Source organism: Uranotaenia lowii, chromosome 1 (assembly GCF_029784155.1).
Source record: "Uranotaenia lowii strain MFRU-FL chromosome 1, ASM2978415v1, whole genome shotgun sequence".
Lineage (NCBI taxonomy): Eukaryota > Metazoa > Arthropoda > Insecta > Diptera > Culicidae > Uranotaenia > Uranotaenia lowii.
The window spans coordinates 116038428-116056431 of NC_073691.1; the positions used below are offsets into that span (position 1 = coordinate 116038428).

Here is an 18004-nt window from a genome sequence, read left to right on the forward strand (position 1 = left end):
ACTTTGTTCGTTTTTCAGGATACAATACCTATGTAGTGTGCTGCAGTTTTCTCTTGAAATGGTGGCATTTACTACTCCAGCCGAGTTTCAAAAGCACCCCCCGGTTTCTTCGTATCCGGAGACAAAATATTTGCTCTCAATCTCACAAACCGTTTACAAGCACGTTCTTATGCGTCCAAACGAAACGAATTCAGCCAAAACCATAACGAACAAGCATATGGACATTTTGTTGAAGCAAATCGAAATCATTGTAAAATCGTCCCATTGCCTTCCCAGGTTTTACTTTCAAGTACTTCAGAATACCTCGTTGAAACTTGCGGTTACTCCACAGCCACGGATAGTTGGTGAACCAATCTTCGTTCAGCCAAGCAGCAGCCTCGTTATTAAAGTGGAAGGTAAGTGAACTTAAAAGTACGTTTGCAAAGTAAATTCCAAAAAATTCTGTCAGCTTGACGAAATTAAAAAGCATCAAATTTCAGGAAATCCGAATGGAATGGTTCTTAGCTGACTTGTTTTCCGTAGTGTAGTTTGTCAGTATAATTTATTTAAGATTAATAGATCGATTATTATTTTACACACTTTTCCTTTTTTGACTTGTAATTGAGTGAAGAATAGGAAAACAAAGAAATACTGAGAAATAGAGTTCCGTCCCGGGAATTCCCGATTCCCGGGATTCGTAGTTCCATTCCCGGGAATTCCCGACATGTATGAAATTATTTCTCTGGAAAAGCTTGAAAGACTCCGGAATCATTCTTATTGTTCTTTTTGAAAATGTAGTCATACAAAACTTATTGAGAATATCCCGATTTCTGTGCCAGAAGACGATTTGCAGCCATTTGGTGCAACTTTTTTATTTAAATAGATAAGTTTAAAAAGATTACATGTATTTCCACACCGTATTCATTGAACAAAAACCAACAACAGTTCGAAAAATATATGAAAAATGGCACAGCATGTAGACAGATTGCGTTTTCTCGAAAGTAACATTCATTCACTTGTTTTCCTTTGTCTTTGAAACCCAGATGAATTTCAAAACCTCAAAATGAAGAATACATCTTTTTTTTTTCATATGAAGAGCAAATATGTAAAAATGTAAAGTGTTCAGAAAAACGAAAAATGGTTGGAATAATCAAACAAATAAAAACATTTTTTTATTCAACCCCTAATTGCATGGTTGAATTCTTCATTTGACTTATTCAGGTTATTGTATAGTTCGTTAGATCGTTTTTAATGAAAAACAGTTTGATTTATTTGATTGAAAATAAGTTATAAAAACATTATGAAGAGTACATTTTTAACAAATTATGGGCTTGTTGTATGCACGAAAGGTTCGATAAGCAAAATATATTTGAATCGAAGTGCATAGCTATATTTTACATGTTTTTGAATATTTCCCGGGATTCCGGGAATTCCCGGGAAACAGGCCACCAGATTTCCCGATTCCCGGGAAACAGAAAATGGCCGGGAAATGGACACTCTACTGAGAACCGTTGCTGCCGGTGTCAACCCCGGAAAAAGGATGAGACATTTTTTTTAACCCTCATCCGCATTAGATTTCGTTACCCTTATCAGCACTAGGAGTGTCAGTTTGACACTACAAGCTAAAATCGTTATAACTTTTGGCGTGTTCAACCGATCTAAACAAAACTTATATCAATAGAAACCTTGTAATGTCAGTTTAGAACATTATATATACCTTAAGCTACCAGTTTTCTCATTATTCAGCATGAAAGAAAAAAAAATCCGGAAAAACATGCCCCAGGAAAACTGCTGTAGTTCATATATTACACGTCCAAAAAAATATTTGCCTTATGCATAAGAAAGCTGAAGTTGATATCTACATCATGGAGTCAAGAAATATTTTTTAAAATTTTTTTTAATGAAAGGGTCACAAAAAGTTTAAAAAAAGTGGTGTGAAAAACCTACTTTTCATTCGATCGCTAGTAAATACTGTTTGAGCGATAGTAGAGTTTTTGAAAAAATATGACTACATAATTTATTTAAATTCTAACATTTTTCTGTCTTTAGATTTTTGATTGTTGAATCTTGCGTCTTTTAGATTTTTCCAAAGGGAGCAGAGAGCCAAACCGAGAGACGAAATAATGATGCGTGTCGTGCGTTTCTTGGTTGGAAATTTTCTATTGCATCAAAATCGATGTTCCGTTTTCGTGCATCGTTTTCGATCTAAATTTACACGAATTTTTCTTGCTGTGTATGAACTTAAAGTTAAGTACTCTTTTTCCTCCTTGCGATGGTTCAAAACGGAATTCGAACAGCGAACTCAAAATTGATCCGCATGTCCTTCGTCACCAACGTGTGAATAAACACCTTTCGTGTAGCATCGTCGATAAAGCTCACGAAAAATCGACTTCCTCCTAGTGACGTCACTTCAAATGGTCCGCATAAATCGGTATGAACCAACTCCAAAAGCTGCTTGGCTCTTGAGTCGCTGTTCGGGAATACATCACGAGCATGCTCACCCTGCAGGCAAGCCACACAATTCAACGTATCAGCCTTTTTCATCGAAAATCCGTTTGCCATCCGCTTAAACTACTTCAAACTTTGCCAGTTCAAGTGACCTATTCGCCTGTGGCATACTTCGAGCTCCCCGCACACGTATGCCTTCTGCACCTGTCGGTTGAGTCGATACAATCCTCGTTCCGCTGTACCAGACGTGAAAACTTCTCCAGTTTCGGTAAGCACCTTGCAATCATCCGCCGTAAACGCCATCGTAAAGCCTTTGCTGCAGATTTTGTTAACCGGCAACAAGTTCGCTGCTAGCTCTGGTACTTCCAACACGTCCTGTACGTCCACCGGCCCTTCGATGCAATCCAAATTGACCACGTCCCTTGATTTGGCTGTCATGCTGGTTTTATTCGCCGTGTCGATCTGTAACCATTGGGATTGGGACTGCTAAAAAGAATAAAGCCTGCTCTTTATTCCTACACAGATTTCCATAAGAATGACAGCTAATCGGAGTGAAATTGGAGTGAAGGCTATTTCTCTCTCTGTTTAACACACGAGAAATCGTATCCCGGGACTGCGAGCGCGCCCATCGCTCATACCCCCTGCTGCGCTTGAAAGTTTGGTGCGGGTCTGGCCATGTGGGTTGTGGCTCCAGAGTCAAAATACCACTCATCTTGATTCACGTCGCTCACCGCCAAAACTGCGCACATCGCTCGACCTTTTCGTCATCGTTGCTCCGGTCTTCTCCGGACAACTTGCTGCGCAATGCCCCGTTTTGCTGCTGCTGCTGGTGGTGCCCATTTCCGCTGAAGAAAGCCCCTTCGTCACTGCTGCTTCGTGGTCCATTTTTGACTTGGACATCTTGCAGGATTTTGGATTTCACTGCATCCGCATTCCGCCTGTCCCGACGCCTCCAAGCCCATCACAATCGGCGCATAGCACTTCGGCAATCCCATCAAAAGTAGCGAGACGAGCCACTCATTAGCGACAGGGAAATTTATTTCAGCCAGCTTGTGGCTCGTTGAAACCATTGCATCCACGTACGCTTCTGTGCTGGAAAAATTTTCTAGTCGGATCGAAGTAAGCTGCTGCAACAAACCAATGCGACGATAAATTCCGTCATCTTGAAAAGCGTTTTTCAGCTTACCCCAGGCCTCTCTCGCGATCTTCGCGTCCATAACCAGGCTGTAATTCGTCTTTTCCAGGGATAGGCAGATTGTGGACAGCGCCTTCATGTCAATCTCCTCCTCGACGAGTTCGCCTTCCTTCGGTTCGACCGCGCACCAGGAACCCCCCCCCCCCCCCCCCCGGATGAGCGTCATTTTCATTGCGAACGCCCACGAAACGAAATTCTCGGCCCTTCAGCTTCTCGATCGTTAGAGCCACACTGCTTCCGCCAGTCGCACGAACCGCTCTCGCCGCACCGCTTCCAGTGTCTCCCGACCCGCTGCTTCCGCTGCCAAAGTACATTTTCGTTTCTTGAAGAACTTCTTGATGTTACTGCTTGAGGATTTTCTATCTCGAGAATTTTTAAATTTTCGACTATTCCACTATTTCCAATTATGTCCATTTGCCTGGGCCCATAACCTCTCGCCAAGTAAAAAGACGTCCGTTAAGATTGAACGTTAACAGTGGAATGAAAATTTATTCGTAACTATGTACTAAGGTAACAATGACTAAAACTCAATGATTGCTATCATCGCGGATTATTTCGCCAACAGTGACTGTCCCACTTCTTAAAGAACTAAGCTCTATTACTCTATCCGTCCACATTTTAAATTCTTATATTTTAACTTTAAGGAAAACTCTAACCGATAAAGGTGATATAAATTTCAACAAATTTACTTTTACTAATTTTTACTTTTACTATTTTTGTTGCAGGAGTTATTCAACACCACGAGAAAAAGTATCCCTTGTTTCGATACATTGATTGCGTGCAATTAACATTAACATCGCATATTTTAAACACGAGGCTCAATGAACCCAAGGTGAGATTATCCGAAATCCTTAAAAAAAATAGAAAAAGAAGTAATTTCACTGTAATCACGTTTCAGGTTAACATGGATCCGATAGTCTTGTCTCAAAAAGTAAAGCCGCATCATGATTTTTTCAACGGAAATTTCATTCTTTCACTGCAAAATATTATGCAATCGTATCCCGGTACATCATTCTTTCTCGGTGGCCAATGGCAAGTAACTTTGGAGTCATGCGGCATTGATCAACACGGAGTGCTGTGGAATACTGGTCCCAAAAGGTTTAATTTTATATTATTTTTATATATATTCATTTACAAAACCTTAAAATTTCTTTTACTTACAGTGTCATTCATGTTCGCATACCTGATGATAACCACAAACAGAGTGCCAGTTCGCAGTCTGGACCAAGGAGGTTTTAAAGGCGTAACTACTTCTAACGTTTCAAAAGTATTCAGGCTTTTCTCTACAGTTGCAGTACAAAAATTATGAGGCTTATTCTGCGAATCGAGTGACGTGACTTACGAAATTTCATATCGTTTTGCTGACTCAAATAGCTTCTCTAGCCTCGAAATTTTCGTCCGGGTGAGCTGTTATTGGTCTTCGGAGCTCACCGATACACAAATTTCTTTCCTGAAGCATTTTCTGGAGTCAGGTCGAAGACGTGAAATTTCGTGAGTCAAGTCACTCGAGTCGCAGAATAAGCCCCTATATTTAGTGCGATTCTGGAAAAAAAAGCACTGACATGTATTTTTTTCCGGGAATTAAACAACACGGTCATTCTTCCCAAAGGCATTGACATGTAATAAAACTTACATACTTTAAGGGAAAAATTTAAAAGCGAGAAATTTTTCATTGCAACGGGATTTCACAAAAAACGGGATTTTGTAATAAGTTCCAACGGCCGCGCACGTCTTAATTAGGGTTTAAACAGTAAATAAGGTATCCAAACAGTTTAAAATGTTGTTAACACGGCTCTCAGGGTCATTGTGAATATTCTCACGTAAGGCTTTTTTTCTGATTCACACATCAAACACCGATTTGTCTCCATTGTTTATGAAACTAGTCTGGTGCTGAAAGAGTATCAGACGCCATTTTTACAGAGCATTATTTTGCCGGAAGATGTTTTGAAACAATGTTTTCGGTCCCGAGTTCGATAAATCATCACATATCCGGCGAGATGTCTGAAAATCCACGGGGAAATTGACCAACTAAAACTAAACAGATTGATACCTAACCTCAAATTTCCAACACTTCGTAGCCATTTTCATTAGATAATCGTGTCTTCTGATATTGTTTCTAAAAAGTGTTCTTCCGGCGGTTATATGATGGAAAACATTAATTGAAAAGCTTGCCTGTGAATCTTATGCATCCTTTGTGAACTTCTGAAGAACTTCTCTACGTTTAACTGCTGATAACTACAAGAAGAATTTCCATGCGCGGCGATAGAAACATTCAAAAATCAAGTGTACCAATGGCCGTGCACAACAAAATTGTCATTTTTCCGCAGCAGAACCTTCAAACTGTTCATTTTTTTCACAATTGATTCATTATACAGCCACAAATAACTTACGTTCGATTTTTTTTTTGCCAAGGTGCTCAAAAGCCTAGTCCACACTAGGAGACGGTCCGTCTCGAGACGGTCTCAGCGTCTCCCATTTTCTTCGGGAGACACTGGGACCGTCTCAGGTTTCCAACAACAACAACAGACAACAAAGTTCGTCTCATAACAAATATCGCAGTTCATGTTGCCTAGTGTGAACTAGGCTTAATTCAACACAAAAAACTGAATTACAAAAAGGGACCCGCATAGCTCACTTGCTAAGGACAACAGACAAAATGGCATCCGGCAAAACCGATTTTTGTTTTTATTTTTCCCTGACCTCAAAAAGCAGAATAAATTTATTTCTGGTATGGCGAGTGAAAGATACTTAGCGTAGGTATCAACAAATGCGAAAAATGGAAATTTTCGTTGTTGAATTTTGGAGAAAATAATGATAAAAGTTGAAAGTGCGCGGCCATTTGTGCTTCACGGTAGTCTTGCTACACAGCAAGAAAAAATCGTGTAAATTTAGATCCAAAAAAGATGCACGAAAACGGAACATCGATTTTGATATAAAATTCTACTACGGTGTATTTTTCTCAACATTGTAATTTTTGAGGCGTGTAAATTTAGATCGAAAACAATGCACGAAAACGGATGACATAAACCGTCGTGTAAAAATACACAATGATGTAAATTTCAAAACATATTACCGTTAATATTACAATTTTTTTTTTAATAATCAGATTTTGGGTGTTGTTTATGAATAAATACGCCACATGTGTCATTTTATTGAACATATATTGCCGATACACTGCAAACTCAAAAAACACCCACCATCACTGGCACCTGGAATTGTGGTTGTGTCCGATGATCCCCAGCAGGGCGATGTTTTGCCGATCAGCGTCAGGCAGTATTCTTGAATCCTTCCGGAACAGCATAGTAATCGGAATCCCTTAAACATTAGAAACATTCAACATTGATTCGGCTTTTGATCCATTTATAAAACTGCAATTCCTCAATCGAAAGAGAATTTGAAGTTCCATTTTTTTTTCATTTCGTCTATAACTATAACCTACCATTTTTTAATTCAATTCTGAAAGAATTTGGTTCAGTTTTAATACAAAATTAACTGCGGAAGCGTTTATTTTTTCTTTTCGCACAATAAACCACCATCTCGGATAAAAACAGAACAATTTATGCCGCGAAAAAAAGGAAAACAATGGATCTATCGTGTTTTACATTGTTTTCGATGTAATTTTATATTGAGATATATTTTTTAGGTCAGGGCGTGTAAACATACATCATAAAAAAATAAGCTTATACTAACGATTCAAAAATAGATCAAAAAGAGTGTAAAATTACATCAGTTTTGAATTACACTGGTCAAAAAGTAGATCACTCGTATTTTAGATTGCGTATTCTTTTAGAATTTTTTTGCTGTGTATGAAAAAGTGTCATTTTTATGAACCAGCAATTGTTTTCGCGACATTTTTGTGGAAATTATACGAGTAAACGTACGAATAGAAGAACCGGTTTTGGAAATAAACGATACGTTGTTAATGTGGTGGTTTTCCAACTTTTTATTAAGAATACTCTTACTGAATGGTTTTTTTTTCAGTGTAAGGAAATTATATTATTATTATTATTATTATGGTTAGTGTGTTTGAAAATTATATTATTATTATTATTATTATGGTTATTATATTAATTTTCATAATTGCTTGCGAAACGAAGTTTAGATTTACATAGATGATCATTTCCTACAAGAACATTTAAACTTATTGTTAGTGAGAAAGAGGGATTGAATTGTCACCTATACCTAAAACATGCCGTCGTATCGTCCAATTGGAATAAGCACTATAATAAATATCAGCATGTTGCGCAGCGCCAGCTTCCAGTCGTTAGGCACCGCATAAGGTAGCAGTACAGTAGTGAGTCGGTGAATTTCATGAGAAACACACACGAAGATGAACGAAGTTATCAACACGTTAAGCGTAGGAAATCCAGGCAGTAGAACGAGAACTCCATTCCGATCCGCAGCCAGCCAAATGTGATACTGACAGATGAATAGCTCCAACGAAATCCGTCCAAACCAGGCAAAAAACGTTGAATATCTGGTGCGCAAAATTCCGGAGATATTTCGTAGCAGTATATATCCGACTATTGGAATGAACACCACATAAGAATGAATCTCTTCGCAATCCTGTTTATTACGGCAGAAGAAGCTCCACGTGGCGTAAAATCCGATTCCAATGATCGCGGCCAATGTTGATGTTAGAGAGATTCTTCTTGAGAATAAATTCCCGTGATTGTTATCATCAAAAAAGTAATACTTTTGAGCGATGTGAAATATGGCAGCGAAAATCATACCGTATGTAATTGTATATCTGTCTAGCTTCCATCGATACCACCATTCATGGATATCGTCATCAGTTGTGACAAACAGTGCCTTCCATGGGCGAGTGACGAAGATGCGTTCAAAGAAAACTTCGCTCATATACAGTACAGTTATCACGCTAAGCAGGCACACGAATTTCAGAACCACGTATAGATATTGGTACGCATTATTATCCGAACTTTGTGCTGTAACTCTCGGCGGAATCGTAAGCAGGAAATATACCATACAATACCAGAATGAAAGAAGAGGTACGAAATAGTAGAATTGGTACGGCCGATTCATACATAAACATAGCACAACAGTTAAAAAGTTGTTCTTGAAAATTACGTGCAGGAAACGTACAATCCCTGTGTTACCAGTCTGCCAAAAATATGTAAAATGTCCAAATCCCGATAGGAACAGATATCCACTTATAAGTACTTTTATGTGCATGTAGATCGGCAGCACATGTGAAGCACCCGTCATGTAATATATCAGAATGACAAGCTGCATCCAGCCTTTCAGCTCATCTGTTTGATCTCGGTGTAGCACTTTGGTAAATTTGCTATCTTCGGTGAAGAATATTCCCAGCACAAACACGTATCCAACCGGAATCCAGAAGCTAAATTCCGAATAATATTTGTTCTCTTTCATAAAAAAGTTGGTACGATCACAGAGGTAAAAGTATGCCATTATCACGGTTAATGATGCTAGTGCCAGAACTGGTGACTGGGAGTTAGCCGGTGCACAAGCGATAGGCCCGGTTGCGGTTTGACTCAATGGCATGTACACATTGATTCCACGGAACTTCAGCAACCATCGACGAACAATCATCGCCACGGCGATAGCCAAACTGTAAATGAAAAGAAAAAATCATGAAGTATTGCACCAATAAATTTCAGTTTTTTTTATCAATGCTTGGTGTTTTGAAGAGGCTGATTCTAGCGAAGATCTGTTTTAAAATTGTATACTTACCAAACTCCCAATAATGCATAGGTAATAATTTGAATTATTGTGTATGGTTCGGCACTACTGCAGCAAGTTCCGTCATTATAGTTCATGTAATCATTACAGTACATGTTCAGCAGTATTTGCACATCGTGTTTTAAGGCCAACACGCCCAGCTTGTGTCCATCAACAAATTCATCCACCAGCCCAGACGCTATCATTTTAGATGACGACCAAATCTTGGCATCCGAATATCCCAGGATATCGTACACCACCTGATTGATGCGATCAATATCTTCATTCTGTACATTTTTCCATTCGTCATTGATGTGTTCGTGATCAATTGGATCCTGCAGTTTCCATATCACTTTAGACTTTTTACTGACCAAATTATCGATCGGTTTTACCATCCGCGTTAAGTTTTTCTCGAATGCTTTCTGCAACTCTTTGGTTACATTTCCATTGTGGAACGTTGAATAGGTGCAGCTGGCAACAATCAAACTGGGTGGATCTTCCTCATGCTGCCATTTGATGAATTCGTCGATCATCGTCTTGGACACTTCATTTGCATAGATGTAGTTTACCTGCAGACGAAGTTTGTAATCAACAAACTGTAGATTTTCTGTTTTCCCCAAGGTTGACTGAATCGATGCGTTGCTGATATCGCTTGGTTTAAGATGGTTGATCATCTCAAGATATAAGGTTCGGATTCGAACATCGCCGATAAAGACAAAGTGGTTCTGATTGCCCCAAAACGCTAAATACCGGAAGCATTTTCTCGTATCGCTGCAAGTAAGAAATGGTAAAAATAAGAGCGACATAATAAAAAATCACTATATGAATATTTTTAAATGATGTCGAATACATACGTCTCGGTATACTTGTGAAGCATACATCCGAAAGGTTGCCATTCCTTATCCCCCTTGAATCTTCCATCGCTCAACAACCATTTGCACGAATCGCTGCCTGTAAGTGATAAGATTAGTAAAGATTTAAGAGTTTAGTTTTATCTAACTAAAGATCTTAGTTGATTGTCGGTCGAAATGTAATAATAATTGGCAAGTTTATGCTATCTAAAAAGTATATTAATAATTATTATAAATATACTTTTTAGATAGCGTTAACTTGCCAATGATTCCAATAATCAATTATATTTAGAATTTTTAGATTCAGCTATACAGGCGGACGAATTCGCTTCAGATAAACAAAACTCACCGTATCGTAAATGTAACAACCCGTGGTAAATGATGAAACCAATAACCATCAATAGGGCCAGTTTCTTGGCATTTATCGCATTCAGATTCTGTATGAACTGCTCTGCCTTCGAAATTTTTGCTTCACTCCCCATCTTAAAGTAGAAAATTTAATAGTTTCAACTATACCGGATGAGTCACTTTGCTGATTTTTTTTATTTATAATCTGTCGGGTGGTTACAGTTTCTCCGCAAAAACCATGCTCCACATTGAAAAGTTTAAATATTGCATTTAACTTATTTTAAAAGTGAAATAACCAAAATAATTAACTGAAATCTGATCACCGAAACTTCACCGTTGAGACTTTTTGACATTTTCACTACATATACGCTTATTTTTTTATAATTATTTTCGAATATTTTTCAACCGTTTTATGGTTTTCTTCCACGCTAGAAATTAATAAACAATTTATGTTTCAAAGGTAACCATTTTCCCGGGAAATGCCATGAGTTCCCCATGGGAACCTGGGTTGCCAGGTGCCCAGATTTGTCTGTAAAACCAAGACTTTTGAGCCTTCGTCCAGATATTGGTCAGACACAGATTTTTGCTGAGAGTGCCCAGATTTTACAGACTTTCAAAATTGAGTGATAAAATCAATATTAATGTATCGGATTTGATCCGTAAGTGGCAGATTAGACTGAAATTTGGCTTGTTTTCATTGGTATTTGCCCAATCATTCATTAAACTTTTTTTTAAAATAAGATCGGCAATGGTACTTCCCGCATGATCAAATATCATACAACTTATCGTCAATATTATTCTGTTCTGATTACATGAATAGTGACTATTCAAGTGATCGTTCTTAAATCTTCCAATTTTTGAACAAATTTTCTATTTCTCATGTGTCTTCGCTTGAAATGATACAAAAATATTTTTGAAAGATACCAGTAATAATCTTTAAAACAAAACTCGGAATGCATCAGAGTGTGTCTTTACTGGCTTCAAAACAAATAAAAATGGCGCGTGTTTTGGTTTGGCCAGCGGAAACGAAGGAATCTCTTATTTGGCAAATCCTCAAGTAAAATGTAAGTTCAAAGCAATTATGTTTTCCATAAACTATTTTTAATTGTTTCAATTATTTTTTTCAGTAATAAATAACCCTACAATCCTGTGGTGCAGGATTGATGGTCCGGAAGGGAAATTTGCCGGTCGAGACATTCGCGGCAACAGCAGCACATAATCCAGACTTCCGTCGGAAAAATCCCCCACACTGCCGTAAAAACAACGGAGCGGTTTATGGGCCGCATAGAATGTTCGCAGCAGCTGTGACCGAAGGAAATTTAAAATGATTATTGTGTTTGGAAGAAACTCAGTAGCGGTACTGGAGATAGCATCGGCACCGGATTTCCAAATTTAAAGTGGTGGCTGCGAATGGTTTTCCACGCTGCTGGACATATCCAAAGGTTTATTGTGACTGATGTGAGTAAAATTTTCTAGTAATTTAGCATTATGTTATTTTGAACTATGGTTGGCAGGAAACAGTGTTTGTTAATTGTTATACAGTTATCAACTCGAAAATAACCCGAACACCATAGCACAAACACGACCACCCTTCGCCCCCCCGCTCTCAAGATTCATCAAATTTATGTACCAAATTTGTGATTTTTCTTATGCACAGACACACACAGACTTTTTTTGAAAATTGCCCAGATTTTTCATCCTCAACACCTGGAATCCCTGATGGGAACTCATAAAACCATGATGCCTCTAGTATGGTGATCTCATATGCCAAATCGTCATTCCGTCATATTGAAAAAAGTTTTGACAGCTGGCTGTAGTGTTTATATACGAAAAAAGGGGTCCAGGGATGCCAGGTGTTAGAGATAAAAAATCAGATGGCAAAAAAGTGTGTATGTGCTCAAGCCAATCGTAAACGATAGATCAAAAGATTCAAAACTGTACTGGGGTTTAGTTTATTTTATTTTATTTAAATTGAGTTTTCGGAAAAAAAGCAATGATATGAGTATATTCAATGAATTAATTTCCCGCATGGAACAGTATCATACAGCAACGATTCCCATTATCTTCTTCCCGAGACACCCAAAAGATTCCCTTTATAGTTTTTGGATTATTAATGAACGATTGAACAAATCGTTTTTTCATCAAATGGAATCGTTTAGACACAAATAACGATACAGGGAACGGGTTGTTAAGTAAATAAACGATTCATTTTTTTTTGCTTTTTTCTAGATGGAAAATGTAGGAAAACGAAAAACGATAGATATAATCGTTATCATATCGTACGTTTTATGTGTATGGGACGCTACATTGTATCTTCAAAAGATCTTTTTACGATCAAAAATGAAAATGCAGACGATTCATGTTTCAATTTCTAAAAAAATACATTATTTATTCAAGAATGGTAAACATGGATTATAATATAAAATATATGAACCTATATTAATTTGAATTGCCTGTATAATGACCATTTTACATCAAACTTTTTGTGGAAAGATTAATGCTGAGGGTTATGTTCAGGATTCGCCTGTAAAATATTGAAACGGATTAATATATAAGAAAAAATTACAAAAAATCGAACATATTACCATCAATTAAGGCATCAATCAAAAGTAATTCCTATATTAATCCAAGGCGGCTGAAAATAAACGAAACCGTTATAGAAAAAATATTTTCCACACTAACGAGATTTTTGGAAAATCTATTAGATTAATTGTTCATTTAAACTTTTGATTTCTCATTTTAATGAAAGTTTGAATAATTCTTCAGTTTAGAATTCATTACTAAATCTTCGTCAAATTTTCTAAAGAAAAGGTGAGTAGGTATCAAGTTTAGCAAAGTTAATAGGTACATTATTTTAGTATTCAATTCAATTTATCATGATTTCTGTTTGAAAGTATTATTCTTTAAGTTCAAATTTTTATTTCCAATTTCGAGAAATTAAAAAAAGACAACATGAATTTTCGTATATACAAATGGCTTGGTAAAAAGAATTATAAGAGTAATGAGTTTCCCCGAGTTTTTGGATAGATAATGTAAATTATAATAAAGATTGAGAATTCATTCTAAATTGGTGATTCTAATAACGGTCAATTATATAAAATTCCTTATCCTGGCTCTTAATTAGATTGCTGATTCAAGGTCCTTTTTTTATTCTTAAAAGTTTGTTTAGTGCTTAAAGTTCGCATTCTGCATAATTCCTTTTTTTTCATTTGTGTTGAAGATCATCATAAATTCTAGAAACTTATCAACCAAATTTCAACGTGTTCTCGAATTTTCATTAACATTATTTAATATTTTAACACCTACCTCGTTGGAAAATATATTATTTCAAACGGCTACCAGCACAAAATTTATCTCGGCTTTGATTTGAGCCTACGGTTCCGTATTTTCTTCTCGCTTAGGTCAAATTTCAGAGTTCTTTTCGGCGGATGTTTTTAAACTCGGGAATCGGGGATCGGGACCATCTTCAACTTCCGTGTTTTTTTCTTTTTCCTCGACATGTACATACATGTACATTTTACAGGTTCCTCCCAGGCACTTATCTTGCTCTGAAAAAAAATTGAAATGAGCATAAAATATGAAATAAAAAGACAAACTTACCCAACGTAAAAGACGGCGTAGAAGACCTGGAACATAATCGGAGTCGGTTGCTTCCATGGATCTTCCCGAAAAATTTGATGCCCTGGTTTCGGTTTAAACAAGTCCTGCACCTATGGAGATATGTAGTAGTTTTGGAAAAAGTCCATATTTGTATTAAATAAAACGCCAGACTTACCCAATGTCACATGAGGCGCTGAAGATCCGACACATTACCGGGGCCGGTTCCTGCCGCCCGATTTCGTGCATTGTTTTTCTTACGGGAGGTCTTTTTTAGCCGCGAAACAACCATTTGGTATTTTTCCCAAATAATTTGACCTCGTGGGTGCAGATCCTGCAGCTGTATGGCCATTTCGAGCTTTTACCACCAACTCCAGACTTTTTCCAGGTTCCAGTATCGGTTCCGTCGCGTCGACTTTGAATCGTTGTCGGTTTTTTGTTTTTCTTTTTTTCTTCTAGCGACGACACATGATACACTCAGGTGCAGATATACTAAGCTTGCCAGATTGCCCGGTTTTATCCGGGTTTGCCCGGATATTTGATGCAAAATTTCGAGAAAGTCCGGTCCGGCCCGGTTGCCCGGATATCGTGAAAAAAGTCCGGATATTGCCCGGATTTTTTCACAATTTTCACAAAGAAACCAAAAAAAAATCAAAGTTTTTGAGTACGTTTCAGCAAAATCGATTATCGGTATGGAAATTTTCAACGGTTGTATCAAATAATTTCGCTGATTTACTTTTATAAACCTTTAAATATTAAAGTGTTCCAAAAAGTTATTGGAAGTCTGCAATTACATTAATAAAATATGAATTTCGATTTTTTTTGCATTTTTCTTTGCTTTTATATATAATAACACCTAAATTTTGCCCGGTTTTTGCCTGGTTTTTGGATTTGAAAAATTGAAATCCATGCCCGGATTTTGCCAGGTTTTTTTGAAAAAATGCCCGGAATTGCTAGGCCCGGATGGTAGTGAAAAGAATTCTGGCAACCTTAAGATATACTCAATTTGGTTCTTGAGATCATTCAACTTATCTTCCATAAATAATTTTTGTTAATTCTAGCAAAGACGCATTAGGAATCGAAAAATTTGTGAAAAATAAAAGTATTAAAGGACGATAACACAAATCTTCACCATACATGTAATCAGAACAGAATCGTTCTGAAGATTCAGTGTACAGTTTTCGATTATGCGGGTTGTATTCCCAAGTAACCATAAGCACTAAAATCTAGCATCAACTCTGCTCTAGCGTCAGCTATAGTGCTTGATTCTTTGCATCATTTTAGCTCTGTGAGCCAGGTTTTGCGAAATTAACTGCTGCATTAGTGCAGAAACTGGTATAACCCTATAAAAGCACTGCTATAGCATTGGTTGATGCTACAGCGTTGGCGGGCAAAATGCTGGGAAAATGCAAATGGTGTTCGAATGAGGTTCGACCATGCGAAAAAAAATTATTTTGGATTTTTGTTTGGTTCATTTTTCGGCCATGATACTAAATTTGTAATTATTTTTATATTCGCTTATGCATATTGAGGAGATCTCTCGGATTGAATTTTCTACATGATATTTTTTTTTATTTTTCAGCTGAAAATGACCTGGAATCGAACTCATGACATATGTGGCTCTGACATTTGACATTGACTCTGCCTGTGAACCTATCAGGTCCGCGATAAAACTTTGAAAAAAAAGACCTATTTGAATCAAATTTCTAGCAACCGGTGCACTGAATTTGCATTGATTCAGCATCAATAAATGCTAATGTGCTTTGGCCTAATGCCACTGTAGTGCTTACATAGTGCTTAAAAGCATTAAAGCAAGCTTGTGTGATGCCAATTTAATGCTTAGAAAATATAGCATTTGTTATTCTGATTTAGAGCAATGTTGCATTTCAAAAGCATTGTGCAAAGCTGATAGAATGCAAGTTGCATTTTAAAAGAGTGGTATAATTCTAACATGATGCAGCATAGCACTCGAAGGGCTGTTGTAATGCAAAATTGCACTTGATGTGCTGATATAGTGTAATTTAGCCTTTGAATGCTGGTGTAAAGCTATAAAAATGCAAAGCTTTAGTGCTTATGGTTACTTGGGTTCTAAACACTTTTTTATAATAAAATTACAATACAGTTCGGTCTATCCGTATGTTCCGAAAAAGAAAAACTTTTCATTGACCGTTATGATAGAAAGGATCTTAAAGGGTGGAACAAACAACAAAAACCCTAAACCGGATGTTGCTTGTTCCTTATTCTTGTTACCTTATCCAAAGAGCTATTTTGTTTCCCTCCAATCGAAAAGTGTTGGATGAAAATAAAAGTAAATCGGTTCTGCTAAAGGAATGCTATAAATTCTGCTATTGATAATTTTCATGATTAAATGATTAACGATTTTATGGTTTGATTTTTTTGTTTCAAATAACTGTTGCATCATGTAAATACTGCTTAAGCCTTTTTCAATATTAACATATTCAGTTAATCTACCTTCACCACTCTCAATATTTCCACGGAAGAACGAAACACACGTGTTGAGTCGTATAAAAAGTGAACAGGAATGAAAATTTATTCTTGACGTTTCTCTTACAGGGTTGTATTCAGTGATTGCTCATTCGGGGTTGCACACTAAAACTTGAGTAGGCTAATTGGCACTAATGACTACCATGTTAACACCCCGCCTCAATTAACTACTCCTAACATCTCCCTGAATGCGCTAAACTTGGATGAAGCTAAGCCCTTAGTCATGATGTCTGCTAATTGCTTATCTGTTGGAACGTAACACAACTTCAGCTTGCCCTGATCTATAAGCTCCTTTACAAAACAAAACTGAATTTCTATGTGCTTCATCCGTTTAAGTTTTCTAGGATCATTAACTACCGACATACACGCTTGATTGTCCTCAAACATTGTAACAGGCAATTGAACTTGCCTATCTATAGACTTCAACAAGTTCACGATCCCCATTACCTCACAGCTTGCTAGACGAAGCGCCATCATCTCGGCTTCGGTGGACGACAGGGCCACGGATGCTTGCTTCCTTGTACACCAAGCGACGGTTTGTCCATGTAGCTGGATCACCAATCCCGAGATCGACTTCCGGTCATTGGGATCGTTGCCCCAATCAGCGTCAGTAAATGCTACCAGCGGTTCAGCATTCGATCGTCGATAAACCAGCTGATAGTCCACGGTGCCCTTGAGATACCTAAGGACACGTTTCAGATGCACCCAGTGTTGCTCCGTTGCACCACACTGGAAGCCGGCGAAGTAATTCACAGCAGTACAGATATCGGGCCTGGAAGTCACGGTGAGGTACATCAGGCACCCGACTAACTCACGGTACGGCTTGTCCGTGAATGTACCTGGCACGCCTTTCTCGAGACGCAGTTTCGGGTCTATCGGCACAGATGACGGCTTACAGTCGCTCATACAAAAACGATCCAAAACACCTTGGATATACGACCGCTGGTTAATCGTCATCACCCCCGCCTTTCGGTCTCGCTTGATACATAATCCCAGAAAGCTATCAACTTCCTGCAAGTCTTTCATCTCGAACTCCGATGAAAATTTCCTTTTCAGCTGCTGGATGACTTGCAAGGAACTTCCTGTGATCAACACATCGTCTACGTAAATGAGCACATACACAACCACACCATCTTTGTTCGATTAATACAGACAGTGATCATGATTGCTCCGACGGAATCCCAACGTAACGATGAAATTGTGGAATCTCAAATTCCAGTTGCGGGAAGACTGTTTGAGACCGTATATTGCCTTCTTCAACTGGCACACGAGCTTGGTCCCCGCCTCAAACCCAGGCGGTTGGCGCATGAAGATTTTCTCCTCCAAAGCACCGTTCAGGAAAGCGCTTCGAACGTCCATTTGATGAACATCCCAATCT

The 18004-nt window shown here is 37.8% G+C and overlaps 2 protein-coding genes and 1 long non-coding RNA gene across 3 annotated transcripts in view; 1 reads left to right on the forward strand and 2 right to left on the reverse strand.

Moving 5' to 3' along the window:
• LOC129739206 (integrator complex subunit 7) overlaps positions 1-9277 on the forward strand; it is a 53952-nt gene extending 44675 nt beyond the window's left edge. Inside the window, exons 10-13 of the mRNA XM_055730629.1 lie at positions 19-395; positions 4348-4454; positions 4521-4720; positions 4786-9277. Of these exons, the coding sequence (XP_055586604.1) occupies positions 19-395; positions 4348-4454; positions 4521-4720; positions 4786-4861 (760 nt within the window). The 3' untranslated portion in view covers positions 4862-9277. The remainder of the gene's footprint in view (positions 1-18; positions 396-4347; positions 4455-4520; positions 4721-4785) is intronic.
• Positions 6767-10885, reverse strand: LOC129739207 (N-acetylneuraminate 9-O-acetyltransferase). The gene is made up of 4 exons (XM_055730630.1): positions 10526-10885; positions 10180-10276; positions 9338-10096; positions 6767-9215 (listed from the first exon to the last, which is right to left on the reverse strand). Exons 1-4 carry the CDS (start codon positions 10656-10658, stop codon positions 7805-7807), a joined length of 2400 nt encoding a protein of 799 aa, XP_055586605.1. The 5' UTR covers positions 10659-10885; the 3' UTR covers positions 6767-7804.
• A 2073-nt stretch (positions 10886-12958) lies between these two features.
• LOC129740283 (uncharacterized) lies at positions 12959-14561 on the reverse strand. Its single transcript, XR_008736190.1, has 5 exons — positions 14300-14561; positions 14125-14234; positions 13831-14072; positions 13110-13159; positions 12959-13048 (listed from the first exon to the last, which is right to left on the reverse strand). It is a non-coding gene; the product is annotated as an uncharacterized LOC129740283 (long non-coding RNA).
• Positions 14562-18004: the final 3443 nt, after the last annotated feature.

Coding starts and splice junctions, on each gene's coding strand:
- LOC129739207 (XM_055730630.1), bottom strand. CDS start 10,658: ATGGGGAGTGAAGCAAAAATTTCGAAGGCAGAGCAGTTCATACAGAAT. Junction 10,277..10,525: donor GTTGTTACATTTACGATACG/GTGAGTTTTGTT, acceptor TATCACTTACAG/GCAGCGATTCGTGCAAATGG. Junction 9,216..9,337: donor TATGCATTATTGGGAGTTTG/GTAAGTATACAA, acceptor TTTCATTTACAG/TTTGGCTATCGCCGTGGCGA.